At 36.0% G+C, this 16697-nt stretch overlaps 1 protein-coding gene across 1 annotated transcript in view; it reads right to left on the minus strand.

Moving 5' to 3' along the window:
• Positions 1-470: 470 nt before the first annotated feature.
• The window catches only part of LOC128661643 (opsin-5-like), a 56012-nt gene continuing 39785 nt past the window's right edge, over positions 471-16697 (minus strand). The window contains exon 5 of the mRNA XM_053715874.1: positions 471-1046. Within this exon, the coding sequence (XP_053571849.1) occupies positions 471-1046 (576 nt within the window). The remainder of the gene's footprint in view (positions 1047-16697) is intronic.

A 16697-nucleotide genomic window follows, 5' to 3' on the forward strand; every position in this document is an offset into this window, starting at 1 on the left:
CATTTTAACAAAAGATAGCAAGCAACATAATTAAATTTGGTAACAAAAAAAAGTAAATTGGAAAGCTTTATAAAAGTGTATGCTTTATCCGAATAATGAAAAATGTAATTTTGACTTCCATATCCTTTTAATGTATGAATTTTAGCAGGAATATTTATTAAATAGACAATAAAAAGATAATGCAGTAGCACTTACTCTAAATTTCAATTTTTTTCTGAGAAATTTCAAAGATTGTTTCTATTTCCCTGTCCACTCTACCATGTGAAAGCCATCAGCCAATTACAGCCTCACATGCGTTTACACTGTGAACGCTTGCACATACTCAGTAGTAGCTGGTGCCTGAGAAAGTGGGCATATAAAACACTGATAACAAACTGATAATTGGCGAAAACTGGAAAAAATAATAATAATTCTATGCTCTGCCTGAATAACGAAAGTTTAATTTTGTGTCCCTTTAAGCAATATTATTGTCATACTGGTGTCACTTCTAAAATAATTTCCAAGTCATTAATGTCACATTGTTTCTGTCCCACCACTATCACCCTTATAGCTTTTTTGTCATTTTTGTTTTCGCTTTTTTGATCCTTTTTTGTTATTTCTTCTGGTGTAGCATATGAAATAGCATTCAGCATTTCATGGCAACATTTTGGGTAGTGCTTGAAGCATTCAAATGTATCTTTGCATTTTTCCCCTTGTTCAGGTGACTCTAGTGAATTACAAATTGGCTTATTTCCTTTTTTAAAACTACTGTGATACAGTTTAAATAACGAGTTTAACAAGCACCTGTGTAAATCGTCCAAGCACAAACAAGATGTCAAGCAATACCTTTGTAGCACTGTGAAATATCTCACCACAATATTATTAAAATGTGGCTTTAGGAAGAGGTAAATAGCAGGATTGTAAATTGTTGATGACTTTGCAAACACAGAGGGTACAGCAAACACTAGGGGTGGTATATCATCTATGGATCCAAAAGCTGCCCACAGAGCAATTGCTGCATACGGGCTCCAGGCTATAAAAAATCCAATGCATACAGCGATGCTCAACTGCAAAAAACAGAAACACAGTATGAGACCACAATAATGCCTAAATACATGTATAATCCAGTACACGTTTCTGCAGTAATATTAACCCATTTACACTATTCAAAGTAGTCATTAAAACAGTATTTGTAATTAATATGAAGATTCTACAGGGAAAAAAACAATAAACATAAATATAAGTTTAGAAGCTCTGTATCAGCCAATATGTTCAAATATTTGGAGGGGAAATCTCAATAGGTGAGTGTTTAAACCAAGTTTTTCCAGCTTCTTTGCATTGATTGAGAACTTAAAGGGACATTCTGGTCAAATTTTTAATGCACATAGATAAATTACATCTTTATCACTGTTTTAGTGTTAGCATTTTTCTCTGCACGTGCATGAGAAGCATAGCTAGGTATTCTCAGTGCACCAGCATTTTAAATACTTCAGCTGCTAAGAGTGCCAGTGGGGCTTGTATCATGTCAGCAATTAACAAACAGAGTCATTACCAGATGCTACAGACACCTTAGGCTCTTTGAGCAAGTGCTGTGATTAAAATGCTGGTGCACGGTGCATACTCAAATACAGTGTAGAAACAGCTATGTCTTTTATTAGAAGCATTTTTCCTAATACATTTATATTACAAGAATGCTTCTATTCAAAACAAAAATGCATCTATGTGGTTTTCAATTTTGTCTGGAACTCCCCTTTAAACAGTGGCACTTGTTTTTTGTTTGTTTTTCTTCTGTTTAATGTTGTATTTTTTACAGACTTACACATATAAGCAATAAATTGTATGTAATATGATGCAGTCAAGGGGTTAAAAGCCATGTGAACCAATAACCTTAAAAACATAAGCCAGTTATATTCTAAGTTATTTCTGATAAAAGACAATAAAAAAACATTCAAAGATGTGTGTGTATTTAGCCACCAATCGACAAGCGCAACCTAGGTGCGGAACCAAAAATGGGCTGGCTCCTAAGCTTACCTTCTTGCTTTTCAAATAAAGATAGTAAGTGAACTAAGAACAATTGATAATAGGAGTAAATTAGAAAGTTGCTTAAAATTGCATGCTCTATCTGAATCACGAGTGACAAAAAATGGGTTTAGTATCCGTTTAAGTTCACTTAGACATTTCCTTATTTTGCATAAAAACAAACATGAAATTAGTTTGAATAGAAAATATAGTCATTAACAAGGTTAGAAATAATACATTTTATAATTGTGTCCTTCAAACTTTGCTTTCGTCAAAGAATCCTCATTGTGCAGTAATTACAGCCTTGCAGAACTTTGGTATTTTAGTTATCAATTCATTGAGGTGATCTGAAGAGATTTCACCCCATGCTTCTGAAGTACCTCCCACAAGTTTGATTGACTTGCGTACCATAGGGTCAAGCTGCTCCCACAACAGCTCAATAGGGTTGATATCTGGTGACTGTGTTGGCCACTCCATTAAAGACAGAATACCAGCACCCCTCTGAGGAAGCGACAGTGAAACGCGACTGCGTTAGGGGGACACCAGTCTTATTTTTTAATTTTCTCAACACTGGTTATTCATTTGATACATTAGTTTAATACTAAAATTCACTCATTACCTGATTATTGGCACTCTGCCAAGGGGCAGTCATACGCTCATTTCTTTTCAAGCTTAAATTTATGGTATGCAAATTGTGCTACCAAACTAATAGATTAACTTCTGTTCGGGTCTAATTTAAAGGTGGTGGTATGCAAATTGTGCTACCAAACAAATAGATTTAACTTAGTTTATTAACTTGCATACAGTGACTATAGCAAACATAATTAGCACTTTCTGCTTTATGTTAAATCACTGGCAGCAGGCTAGAGATATCTGAGAATGTGGGATCTTAGATTGTTGGATCAAGACAGCGCAGTAGATAATGTTTATAACTAACTTAAAAATATGGCATACAAGTGCTCCATTATTATAAACAAATCTAAGTTTTATTTTACTCAGAATTTTGGTTTACATTGCATTTGCCAATCGGTCTGTATACCCACTAGATACCTCATGAGGCCACTCTTGGACCTCCCCATAATAAATAAAATGTATAGGTATAGTAGGTAAACTGAAACGGTAGAGGACCACTTTTGGGTCCCAAATGTTGAACCTCATTTTACTAAACTTTTAACAACATTTAGTCACATGATAATTGTGAAGGAAAAAATGTGGCATGTTATTCTAGGACTCTCTAACATCATTTAAGGAGTAGTATGTATGGTTAGCCAGCAGTACTGAATATTAATAAGTGACAAAACTATTGTTATTGTCATCTAAGAAAACATTTACATATTTCAAAAGTCACTTTCTCTGTCCAAAAGTCACCAGAGCAACATTTATTTATGTAATTAAGGGGACCATAGTTGTTGTGCGCTAATATGTGGTATCTGTAATACATATGCATATAATCTTAGCCCCATTGTGATTATGTGTAGATATGTAACCATTGCTTAAGATATAGGTCTATAGCCAGCTCCAAAAAAGACTAGAGGAGTGCATCATCAGTAATATATTGGCAAACCAGTGAAGACTTTTGAGGAGTTTAGGGTGTGTGTGCTTATCCATTTCCAAGCTGTATAACCTTTACAGTATGCCTATGACTTGGACCATCAATATAAGGTGGAATTAGTCTAGAGGTTAAATTTGTTTGTGCCTTATAATGTATACATAGTATGCTGTCCCGGCCGCAGACAACACATTTCCTATCTATAATATATTAGCACAGATCAGCCAAGTCAAGTACTGTTATGTACTATACATAGGTTTTAATATCTATATACATAATAAATGAGCAAACACAACACACCCTGGAACTAGACTGAAAGATAAGGGAAAGCACAGTACTTCTCTGCACCTTTGTTTATGGACAGTGTAGTTTTCATACTGCAATCTTACTGAGATATGGGTAGCAGAAGTAGTATAAGTAGTTTAAAGAACTATATTGGGCTAGGTTGTAAGTACTAAACTATAAGATTTAGCTCATAAAACGCATATACTAGATTCTAACATTCTTATCACCATACATGTTGAATGGTCATCTCTATTAAGTAACAGTGCTCTCAGAACTAAAATGATTACAGGAGAGTGTACTGAAAGATCTATGTTCTATAACATTCAAAAACTTTTTTTTCAAAAAACAGTTGAGTAACTTAGTATTCATTTTCAACTCTCATTAGTATATAGGTCTTAAAGTAGAGAGGAATATATCTAGATACATAATATTGTGAGCTAATAAGTCTGCTCACGAGAAACACATCTAAACAAATAACATATTAACAATGACAACATATATAACAACACCTTTAGTGAAACCATTAAAGTAAACTTAGTATAGATGATGTTATCACAGGCCAGTTATGATATTTCCCTTAAGGATAAGTCACTAACCCACACCAACACGATGGGAGTTTAATATCAATGTCCCTCTTCTCCTTCTTTTGGGGGTAGAATATTTGAGTGTGTACTTGCCGCCATGCTGGAATGTCCCCCATAGTTTCCTTGTAGCGGTATCACCAATTGGATGGTATTTAAGTGGGCTACTATGTTTGAGAGAAGAGATCTCCTGATTAAAAGTTTTTGATAGCTCCATGTTCCTTTTAACCTCATGCCAATTATGCAGGGAGCCGAGGTGAACCGCATCCAAAAAAACGGCCAAGAACTTTATCAGACTGCACGGTATGGGCTTCCCATGACTGTCCATTGTCGTTTAGGGCCACATCTTTGTGAGTAGAAGCCAGATGTTTATCGCTTGCCATAACAAGTAATGTGCACAGTCCCATTGCACAATGTGGAGTATGTTCATCTATGGTCATCTGCTCTCCGATGCAGGTGTCGCCTTTAATCTCTCCAGGGGTTATATCATTCAAGTCTCCCTTCGGTGTTGTACTCTGGAGCAATGGGCTCAGTATTCTTTGTAGTTCCCATGTCAGTTCCCGAAAGTAATTATTCAGGATAGATTGCATGCGATGTTCCCATGCGTCTAGTGCCACCATGTTTGGTATAGTCAGGGATAAGTTCAGCGCTTTGATAAGGTCGCTATTAAAGGTTACCCAAAAGGAGTATTAATCTTGATTTTGTTTTTGTTGTTTTGGCTTGATAGAGTCCAATTATGAAGAGGCAGGTACCTTTTTCCTTCTCTACCCGTAATCATAATTGTGAAAGTATCCGTGTACTTCGTAACCCAGAGACCTGGGTGGGGGGGAGATGTATGCAGCAGCCTCAGCCATGCGGTTCTCTGTCCATAAATCGGTTATGGCCTAGTTAGAAAAGTTGTGCGCGGCTTACTTGGAAAGCATAGGTCAGGCTTGTCGTTATATCCACTCCTAAACTCTGGCAAGGAGTGTAGGCTATTTCTGCTTCCAGATATGAAAGTTATAATATATTCGCTTCACCTATTTATTTATAGAAAGCCGAATTTAGTGAAGTATAAGCAGGAGCTTCAGAGAGACACGTCCAAGCGTAGCCTCGCCCCCCTTACTCACTGCCTTTAACGTTGCGGCAATAATCAACCTAGTCAGCACCAAATCTGTGTTTGATTATTGGCAGTAGTTTATGCCCTTATGGACTTTATAACAGTGGAATGTAAATGTGCTACCCAATTTTCAAACAGTAAAACCTAATTCAGTAATCTAGTATAGTACTGGGATAATAGTTAAGCACATAGTTTGGGTCAGATTACTTTCATCAAGCCAGGGCAATTTCGAATGCTTTTGATTAAAAATCTGTAATTTACCTATATGCTTTTTCAATTTATAAATATATTCAGTACCTGTACAAAGAGGTTTAACTGTGTCTAAGACAAATAAAGGCAGTAATCTAGACAATTCAGTTTATCAGATTTAAATTTGGCGTTTATCCATTTTTGACACCCCTTGACCATTTACGTGAACTATATATTTTAGGAATTTAAGCCCTTCAATCAGTACCAGTGTTGTAGTGTTTTTAAAAGTTTCTTTTGGGGCAGCAAACAGTGTATCTGTTAGTATTTTGCTTTCATTTTCTTTGCAACAATAAAAGTTACATTTTAACATTGATTCTCACTATTCTTTAAAGGGACACTATACCCAAAAATTTAATTTCGTGATTCAGATTGAGCATGAAATTTCAATCAAATTTCAAATTTCACTCCTATTATCAAATTATCTTCATTCTCTTGGTATCTTTATTTGAAATGCAAGAATGTAAGTTTAGATGCCGGCCCTTTTTTGTTGAACAACCTGGGTTGTCCTTGCTGATTGGTGGATAAATTCATCCACCAATAAAAAAGTGCTGTCCAGAGTATTGAAACCAAAACAAAGCTTAGATGCCTTCTTTTTAAAAAAATGATAGCAAGAGAACAAAGAAAAAATGATAATAGGAGTAAATTAGAAAGTTGATTAAAATTGCATGCTCTTTCAGAATTACAAATGAACAAATTTGGGTTCAGTGTCCCTTTAAACCCTAAGCTTTGTGCTCAGAGAATTTTCTCTTATTTTTCATCCTGCTCTTGGGATGTTCTTTTTGAAGAATACAGAATACCAGCTGTCTGCTTCTTCCCTAAATATATTAATATATTTAATATATAATATAAATATATTAAATATATTCTTGCATAGTTTGGAGCTGTGCTTGGGGTCATTGTCATGTTGTAGAAAGAAATTGGCTCCACTCAAGCCCCCTCCACAGGTTATGGCATGGCATTGCAAAATTGAGTGATAGCCTTCCTTCTTCAAGGTCCCTTTTACCCTGTATTAATCTACCACTTTACCACCATCAAAGCACCGTCAGACCATCACATTGCCTCCACCATGCTTGACAGATGGCGTCAAGCACTCCTCCAGCATCTTTTTATTTGGTCTGTATCACATGAATGTCCTTCTTTGTGATCCAAACACATCAAACTTAGATTTGTCTGTCTATAACACTTTTTTCCAATCTTCCTCTGTCCAGTATCTTGCTCTACCCAGTGTGTTCTTTTGCCCATCTTAATCTTTTCTTTTTATTGGTCAGTCTGAGATATGGCTTTTTCTTTGCGCCTCTTCACTGTTGACATAGAGACTGGTGTTTTGTGGGTTCTATTTAATAAAGCTGCCAGTTGAGGACCTGTGAGATGTCTGTTTTACAAGCTTCCCACTTTAATGTATTTGTCCTCTTGATCAGTTGTGCACCATGGCCTCCCAATCCTCTTTCTATTCTGGTTAGAGACAGTTTGTCCTGTTTTGTGAAGGGAGTAGTACACAGTGTTGTACGAGATCATCAAGTTTCTTGGCAATTTCTCACATGCAATAGCCTTAATTTTTTCAGAACAAGAATAGACTGATGAGTTTCAGAAGAAAGTTCTTTGTTTCTGGCCATCTTGAGCCTGTAATCGAACCCACAATTGCTGATGCTCCAAATGTTCAACTAGTCTAATAAAGGCCAGTTTTATTGATTCTTTAATCAACACAACAAATAAAGGCCAGTTTTATTGATTCTTTAATCAACACAACAGTTTTAAGCTGTGCTAACATAATTGCAAAAGGGTTTTCTGATGACCAATTACCCTTTTTAAATGATAAACTTGGATTAGCAAACAAAATGTGCCACTGGAACACAGGACAGATGGTTGCTGTTAATGGGCCTTTGTAGATATTCCATTAAAAATTAGTTGTTTCCAGCTACAATCATCATTTACTAAATTAACAATGGCTACACTGTATTTCTGATGAATTTGAGGTTATTTAATGGACAAAAAGAAAAGAAGGAAATTTATAAGTGACGCCAAACTTTTGAACACTACTGTGTGTGTGTATATATAATATAAATATACATATATATATATATATATATATATATATATATATATATATATATATATATACACACATTAATAAATATATATAATCCTTATGGATTTTGTCCATTGTAGACACAAATGAAATCACTGAAGAACACTTTAGATCTCCTTTGAATTTCATGAAAAGAATGAAGCAAATTTGATAACAGAAGTAAATTTTGATTAATTTTTTTTTAAATTGCATGCTCTGTCTGAGTCATGAAATTTTAATTTTGACCTTACTTTCCCTTTCTCATTGCACTTGGATATTTTTGGGAACACACACTGTTATTAATTGATATATCCCTTACAGATGCATTTATGTTTTTATATACAAACAGCAGAAGCCTAGAATAGTCTCTAAAGAATTACAAAAGAACCCATTGATGTTTGTATCACTCCGTTCACATGTTTAAACATCTTATTTTTTGCTCTTTTTTGTTAAACATGGCCCAAAGACATAAATAACATCAAAAATAGCTTGTTGTTTCCAGGGCAGTGATTCCCGAGGAATCTTTCAAAAAAGCGACCACTGAGCCTTGAAGATTTTTAAGCCATCAACTTCTTCCAGGGAATCAGTAGGTGTTCAGTTACATGTTGTCATTACATGACTAACTTTACCTCTAAAAAGAACCTCAGCAAACAAACTCATGAAATTGTACAAATGCAGTTACCAGCTGTGGATGGCAGCAGCGTGCATACAGGTCTCTTTGAAATGCTTTAAACCGACTATAAAGTCTTTTTTTAATTTCACAAGGTAAAAATATTAAAAGTACAACATGAGGCAACTACACAAATAGGATCAAAATATTATCAGATATTTTACAATGTATTTAACCCTATTATCTATAATATTCATAAGTGAAAAATGAGAAGGATAAATAATACAATTATTTCCTAATTATGGGGTTAATTAAAATCTACCATTTTATAATTATTATATAAGCATGTTAATATATCACAATTAGTCATATCTATTATTTATCAGCTGCGTTTTTATCATTTCAGTGAAACAATGGTCACATGTAACATGTTCCAGTCCTGTTTTTCTGATCACAATCTAAATTCTTGATACTTAAAGGGATATGAAACCCAAAAATGTATTTTGTGATTCAGACAGAAAATACAGGGCCAGATTACGGGTGGAGCGCTTTCTTAGCGTGAGCCAGTAGGGGGGCTAATTTGCATGTTTACGGGCGCACCTTAAATAACATTTCAAGTTGCTGGTTAATGTGACCTCAAGCTCACGGTTTCACTTTGCGCTAGAAATCATTAACCAGATATCAGATCTCTGGTTAATGAAAAAAGTTGCTCCAATTGCCTCCAAAATAAAGAGGACAGTAGAGTAACATTAAATATAAATATGACCATCTTTATTTTTTTTTTTAATATAAAAACAGCAGGAAGCAGTTATAAGGTTAAAGTGAGGGGATATGGGGTGTTAGAAAAAAAAAAAAAAATGCACTGAAATTGCCTTTACATGGATATCAATGGGGGACTGTGCTTTCACTATACATATATATGTATAAAACCATATGGATATATATTTATTGCTGCCCAACACAGCGTGATTTGCCCCTGCACTACGCTAGGTGGTTTGATGTGTCTGTCGGCATGAAAACTCAGGCTCCCATTGAAGCCTATGGAAGCACTCTCTTGTGAGCACTTTGCTTCAATTTATGTGCGCTGGTATTACTGAGTAGAGCGCAAATATAGAGCTTGCGTGAGCGCAAATGTGCGCCTAGCTCATAATCTATCCAACAATATTTAAAAAGTGTTCAATTTGCTTCTATTATCTAATTTGCTTAGTTCACATGGTATTCTTTGTTAAAGAGATACCTAGGTAGGCGTCTGGAGAACTACAGTACATAACAGAAAATACTGCTACCACATCTAGTGCTCTTGCAAATGGATAACATTTTTGCAAAACTTTTCTATATAGTGCTCAAGACACGTGTATGTTCCTGAGCTTACATTCCTGCTTTTCAACAAACGATACCAAGAGAACAAAGGAAATGTGATAAGAGAAATAAATTAGAAAGTTGTTAAAAACTGCATGTTCTTTCTGAATCAGGAAATAAAACATGTTGATTTCATGTTCCTTTAATTACTTTTAATTACATTTAAAGGTCCATTTATCAACTTATTACAAAGTACCCCCAACATATTTCTGACTGTAACACTCATTTTGAGCATTGGCAAAACACACTGAAATTACCAGTTGCCGTATTGGATGATATTAAGAATCAATATTACAAAGCACAGAAACATAGATTTTGACAGCAGATAAAAACCATAGACCCAACAAGTCTGCCCAAAAGTTCCTAAAAGAGTAAACTTATTTAGTTTGTAGGATAGCCTTATGCTTATCCCGGGCATTCTTGAAGTCTCCCACAATATATGTCTTTACCAACTCTAATAGAAGTTTATTCCATGAATCAACCATCCATTCTGTGAAGAAGTGCCTCCATAAATTACTCCTGAACCTACTACCCTTGAGCTTGAGATAATTGAATTGCTCTTTTTTGAACAATATATACACAATAAGGAAAATTAAATCTTTTTCCAAGTCTATGGGGGCTTTTTTTCCCTTTTTGAACAATACTTCCAGCCTCAATTTTACTAAGTTCCTTAACAAACTTGCTATTATGTCACCTCTTTCACTTCTCTCTTCTTAACTACACATAGTTAAAGGATTACTTTCTGTTATAATTTTTAAGCTAAACAACTAACATATTAAAGTTAATAAACATTAATTAAAACCTACTGACCTATATTTTCTCCAAAACGAAGTTTCATAACGTTCTAAAAGTTCTATCTTTTATTTGCCGATGATGTCACGTTATCCTGCCCACTATTTTCAGCACTGCGTGTTCAAAATACTTAAACCAATAACTTTGTGTTTAAAGCGCCATTTTGAAACCTAGGTATTGTAAATGGATTGGTACAGAGCAAAGGATACCCACGGAGTGGGTTTGGAAAACAATTAAATTTGCAGACAAGATTTCTGATATATACGGTAGAGATATGTTAATGAAATGCTATTGATAAAAACTGTATTTGAGGTAGTTAGTTAGTAACAGGCATGATAAATATTTACTTACAGTGGCCCTTTAAGTCATTGAGCCTTTCCTGGTTTTATTAATGTATTCTTTTTTAGACCATGTACCATTTTACTGCACACAATACTCAAGATGAGGCCTAACTAGTGATCTGAAAATTGGCATAGGAACATTACTATTTTTGCTGCAAATACCTCTACAAATACAGCCATGCATTCTACTGGCCTTCATTGCTGCAATACTACATTATTTATCAAATTTTAAATCATCTGAAATAATAATTTCCAAGTCCTGATCCTATTTTGTAACAGTCAGTAAAATGTGACTGAGTCTGTAATAAAACTTTGTATTTTTTTCCCCTAAATTTATAATTTAGCATACATTTGTATCATATGCAAACTGACATACTTTCTATGTAAAAAAACCCATAATTTATGTAAGAACTTACCTGATAAATTCATTTCTTTCATATTAGCAAGAGTCCATGAGCTAGTGACGTATGGGATATACATTCCTACCAGGAGGGGCAAAGTTTCCCAAACCTCAAAATGCCTATAAATACACCCCTCACCACACCCACAATTCAGTTTAACAAATAGCCAAGAAGTGGGGTGATAAAAAAGTGCGAAAGCATATAAAATAAGGAATTGGAATAATTGTGCTTTATACAAAAATCATAACCACCACAAAAAAGGGTGGGCCTCATGGACTCTTGCTAATATGAAAGAAATGAATTTATCAGGTAAGTTCTTACATAAATTATGTTTTCTTTCATGTAATTAGCAAGAGTCCATGAGCTAGTGACGTATGGGATAATGATTACCCAAGATGTGGATCTTTCCACGCAAGAGTCACTAGAGAGGGAGGGATAAAATAAAGACAGCCAATTCCTGCTGAAAATAATCCACACCCAAAATAAAGTTTAATGAAAAACATAAGCAGAAGATTCAAACTGAAACCGCTGCCTGAAGTACTTTTCTACCAAAAACTGCTTCAGAAGAAGAAAATACATCAAAATGGTAGAATTTAGTAAAAGTATGCAAAGAGGACCAAGTTGCTGCTTTGCAAATCTGATCAATCGAAGCTTCATTCCTAAATGCCCAGGAAGTAGAAACTGACCTAGTAGAATGAGCTGTAATCCTTTGAGGCGGAGTTTTACCCGACTCAACATAGGCAAGATGAATTAAAGATTTCAACCAAGATGCCAAAGAAATGGCAGAAGCTTTCTGGCCTTTTCTAGAACCGGAAAAGATAACAAATAAACTAGAAGTCTTTCGGAAAGACTTAGAAGCTTCAACATAATATTTCAAAGCTCTAACAACATCCAAAGAATGTAACGATTTCTCCTTAGAATTCTTAGGATTAGGACATAACGAAGGAACCACAATTTCTCTACTAATGTTGTTGGAATTCACAACTTTAGGTAAAAATTCAAAAGAAGTTCGCAACACTGCCTTATCCTGATGAAAAATCAGAAAAGGAGACTCACAAGAAAGAGCAGATAATTCAGAAACTCTTCTGGCAGAAGAGATTGCCAAAAGGAACAAAACTTTCCAAGAAAGTAATTTAATGTCCAATGAATGCATAGGTTCAAACGGAGGAGCTTGAAGAGCCCCTAGAACCAAATTCAAACTCCAAGGAGGAGAAATTGACTTAATGACAGGTTTTATACGAACCAAAGCTTGTACAAAACAATGAATATCAGGAAGATTAGCAATCTTTCTGTGAAAAAGAACAGAAAGAGCAGAGATTTGTCCTTTCAAGGAACTTGCGGACAAACCTTTATCTAAACCATCCTGAAGAAACTGTAAAATTCTTGGAATTCTAAAAGAATGCCAAGAAAAATGATGAGAAAGACACCAAGAAATATAAGTCTTCCAGACTCTATAATATATCTCTCTGGATACAGATTTACGAGCCTGTAACATAGTATTAATCACAGAGTCAGAGAAACCTCTTTGACTAAGAATCAAGCGTTCAATCTCCATACCTTTAAATTTAAGGATTTGAGATCCTGATGGAAAAAAGGACCTTGCGACAGAAGGTCTGGTCGTAGCGGAAGAGTCCACGGATGGCAAGAGGCCATCCGGACAAGATCCGCATACCAAAACCTGTGAGGCCATGCCGGAGCTACCAGCAGAACAAACGAGCATTCCTTCAGAATCTTGGAGATTACTCTTGGAAGAAGAACTAGAGGCGGAAAGATATAGGCAGGATGATACTTCCAAGGAAGTGACAATGCATCCACTGCTTCCGCTTGAGGATCCCTGGATCTGGACAGATACCTGGGAAGTTTCTTGTTTAGATGAGAGGCCATCAGATCTATTTCTGGAAGTCCCCACATTTGAACAATCTGAAGAAATACCTCTGGGTGAAGAGACCATTCGCCCGGATGTAACGTTTGGCGACTGAGATAATCCGCTTCCCAATTGTCTATACCTGGGATATGAACCGCAGAGATTAGACAGGAGCTGGATTCCGCCCAAACCAGAATTCGAGATACTTCTTTCATAGCCAGAGGACTGTGAGTCCCTCCTTGATGATTGATGTATGCCACAGTTGTGACATTGTCTGTCTGAAAACAAATTAACGATTCTCTCTTCAGAAGAGGCCAAGACTGAAGAGCTCTGAAAATTGCACGGAGTTCCAAAATATTGATCGGTAATCTCACCTCCTGAGATTCCCAAACTCCTTGTGCCGTCAGAGATCCCCACACAGCTCCCCAACCTGTGAGACTTGCATCTGTTGAAATTACAGTCCAGGTCGGAAGCACAAAAGAAGCCCCCTGAATTAAACGATGGTGATCTGTCCACCACGTTAGAGAGTGTCGTACAATCGGTTTTAAAGATATTAATTGAGATATCTTTGTGTAATCCCTGCACCATTGATTCAGCATACAGAGCTGAAGAGGTCGCATGTGAAAACGAGCAAAGGGGATCGCGTCCGATGCAGCAGTCATAAGACCTAGAATTTCCATGCATAAGGCTACCGAAGGGAATGATTGTGACTGAAGGTTTCGACAAGCTGAAATCAATTTTAGACGTCTCTTGTCTGTTAAAGACAGAGTCATGGACACTGAATGTATATGGAAACCCAGAAAAGTTACCCTTGTCTTAGGAATCAATGAACTTTTTGGTAAATTGATCCTCCAACCATGATCTTGAAGAAACAACACAAGTCGATTCGTATGAGATTCTGCTAAATGTAAAGACTGAGCAAGTACCAAGATATCGTCCAAATAAGGAAATACCACAATACCCTGTTCTCTGATTACAGACAGAAGGGCACCGAGAACTTTTGTAAAAATTCTTGGAGCTGTAGCTAGGCCAAACGGCAGAGCCAAAAACTGGTAATGCTTGTCCAGAAAAGAGAATCTCAGGAACTGATAATGATCTGGATGAATCGGAATATGCAGATAAGCATCCTGTAAATCTATTGTGGACATATAATGCCCTTGCTGAACAAAAGGCAAGATAGTCCTTACAGTTACCATTTTGAACGTTGGTATCCTTACATAACGATTCAATATTTTTAGATCCAGAACTGGTCTGAAGGAATTCTCCTTCTTTGGTACAATGAAGAAATTTGAATAAAACCCCATCCCCTGTTCCAGAACTGGAACTGGCATAATTACTCCAGCCAACTCTAGATTTGAAACACAATTCAGAAATGCTTGAGCTTTCACTGGATTTACTGGGACACGGGAAAGAAAAAATCTCTTTGCAGGAGGTCTCATCTTGAAACCAATTCTGTACCCTTCTGAAACAATGTTCTGAATCCAAAGATTGTGAACAGAATTGATCCAAATTTCTTTGAAAAAACGTAACCTGCCCCCTACCAGCTGAGCTGGAATGAGGGCCGCACCTTCATGTGGACTTAGAAGCAGGCTTTGCCTTTCTAGAAGGCTTGGATTTATTCCAGACTGGAGATGGTTTCCAAACTGAAACTGCTCCTGAGGATGAAGGATCAGGCTTTTGTTCTTTGTTGAAACGAAAGGAACGAAAACGATAATTAGCCCTGTTTTTACCCTTAGATTTTTTATCCTGTGGTAAAAAAGTTCCTTTCCCACCAGTAACAGTTGAGATAATGGAATCCAACTGAGAACCAAATAATTTGTTACCCTGGAAAGAAATGGAAAGTAGAGTTGATTTAGAAGCCATATCAGCATTCCAAGTTTTAAGCCATAAAGCTCTTCTAGCTAAAATAGCTAGAGACATAAACCTGACATCAACTCTGATAATATCAAAAATGGCATCACAGATAAAATTATTAGCATGCTGAAGAAGAAGAATAATATTATGAGAATCATGATCTGTTACTTGTTGCGCTAAAGTCTCCAACCAAAAAGTTGAAGCTGCAGCAACATCAGCCAAAGATATAGCAGGTCTAAGAAGATTACCTGAACACAGATAAGCTTTTCTTAGAAAGGATTCAATTTTCCTATCTAAAGGATCTTTAAACGAAGTACCATCTGACGTAGGAACAGTAGTACGTTTAGCAAGGGTAGAAATAGCCCCATCAACTTTAGGGATTTTGTCCCAAAATTCTAATCTGTCAGACGGCACAGGATATAATTGCTTAAAACGTTTAGAAGGAGTAAATGAATTACCCAATTTATCCCATTCTCTGGAAATTACTTCAGAAATAGCATTAGGAACAGGAAAAACTTCTGGAATAACCACAGGAGATTTAAACACCTTATCTAAACGTTTAGAATTAGTATCAAGAGGACCAGAATCCTCTATTTCTAAAGCAATTAGTACTTCTTTAAGTAAAGAACGAATAAATTCCATTTTAAATAAATATGAAGATTTATCAGCATCAATCTCTGAGACAGAATCCTCTGAACCAGAAGAGTCATCAAAATCAGAATGATGATGTTCATTTAAAAATTCATCTGTAGAGAGAGAAGTTTTAAAAGATTTTTTATGTTTCCTAGAAGGAGAAATAACAGACATAGCCTTCTTGATGGATTCAGAAACAAAATCTCTTATGTTATCAGGAACATTCTGCACCTTAGATGTTGAGGGAACTGCAACAGGCAATGGTACATTACTAAAGGAAATATTATCTGCTTTAACAAGTTTGTCATGACAATTAATACAAACAACAGCCGGAGGAATAGCTACCAAAAGTTTACAGCAGATACACTTAGCTTTGGTAGTTCCAGCACTAGACAGCGATTATCCTGAAGTATCTTCTGACTCAGATGCAACGTGAGACATCTTGCAATATGTAAGAGAAAAAACAACATATAAAGCAAAATTGATCAAATTCCTTAAATGATAGTTTCAGGAATGGGAAAAAATGCCAATAAACAAGCTTCTAGTAACCAGAAGCAAAGAAAAAATCAGACTGAAATAATGTGGAGACAAAAGCGACGCCCATATTTTTTTGCGCCAAATAATACGCCCACATTGTTTGGCGCCTAAATGCTTTTTGGTGCCAAAAATGACGCCACATCCGGAACGCCAACATTTTTGGCGCAAAAGGACGTCAAAAAATGACGCAACTTCCGGCGACACGTATGACGCCGGAAACAGAAAAGATTTTTTGCGCCAAAAAAGTCCGCGCCAAGAATGACGCAATAAAATGAAGCATTTTCAGCCCCCGCGAGCCTAACAGCCCACAGGGAAAAAAAGTCAAATTTTTAAGGTAAGAAAAAATGATTGATTCAAACGCATTATCCCAAATATGAAACTGACTGTCTGAAAATAAGGAATGTTGAACATTCTGAGTCAAGGCAAATAAATGTTTGAATACATATATTTAGAACTTTATAAATAAAGTGCCCAACCATA

The sequence above is a fragment of the Bombina bombina genome, chromosome 5, assembly GCF_027579735.1.
Source record: "Bombina bombina isolate aBomBom1 chromosome 5, aBomBom1.pri, whole genome shotgun sequence".
In the NCBI taxonomy this organism is placed as follows: domain Eukaryota; kingdom Metazoa; phylum Chordata; class Amphibia; order Anura; family Bombinatoridae; genus Bombina; species Bombina bombina.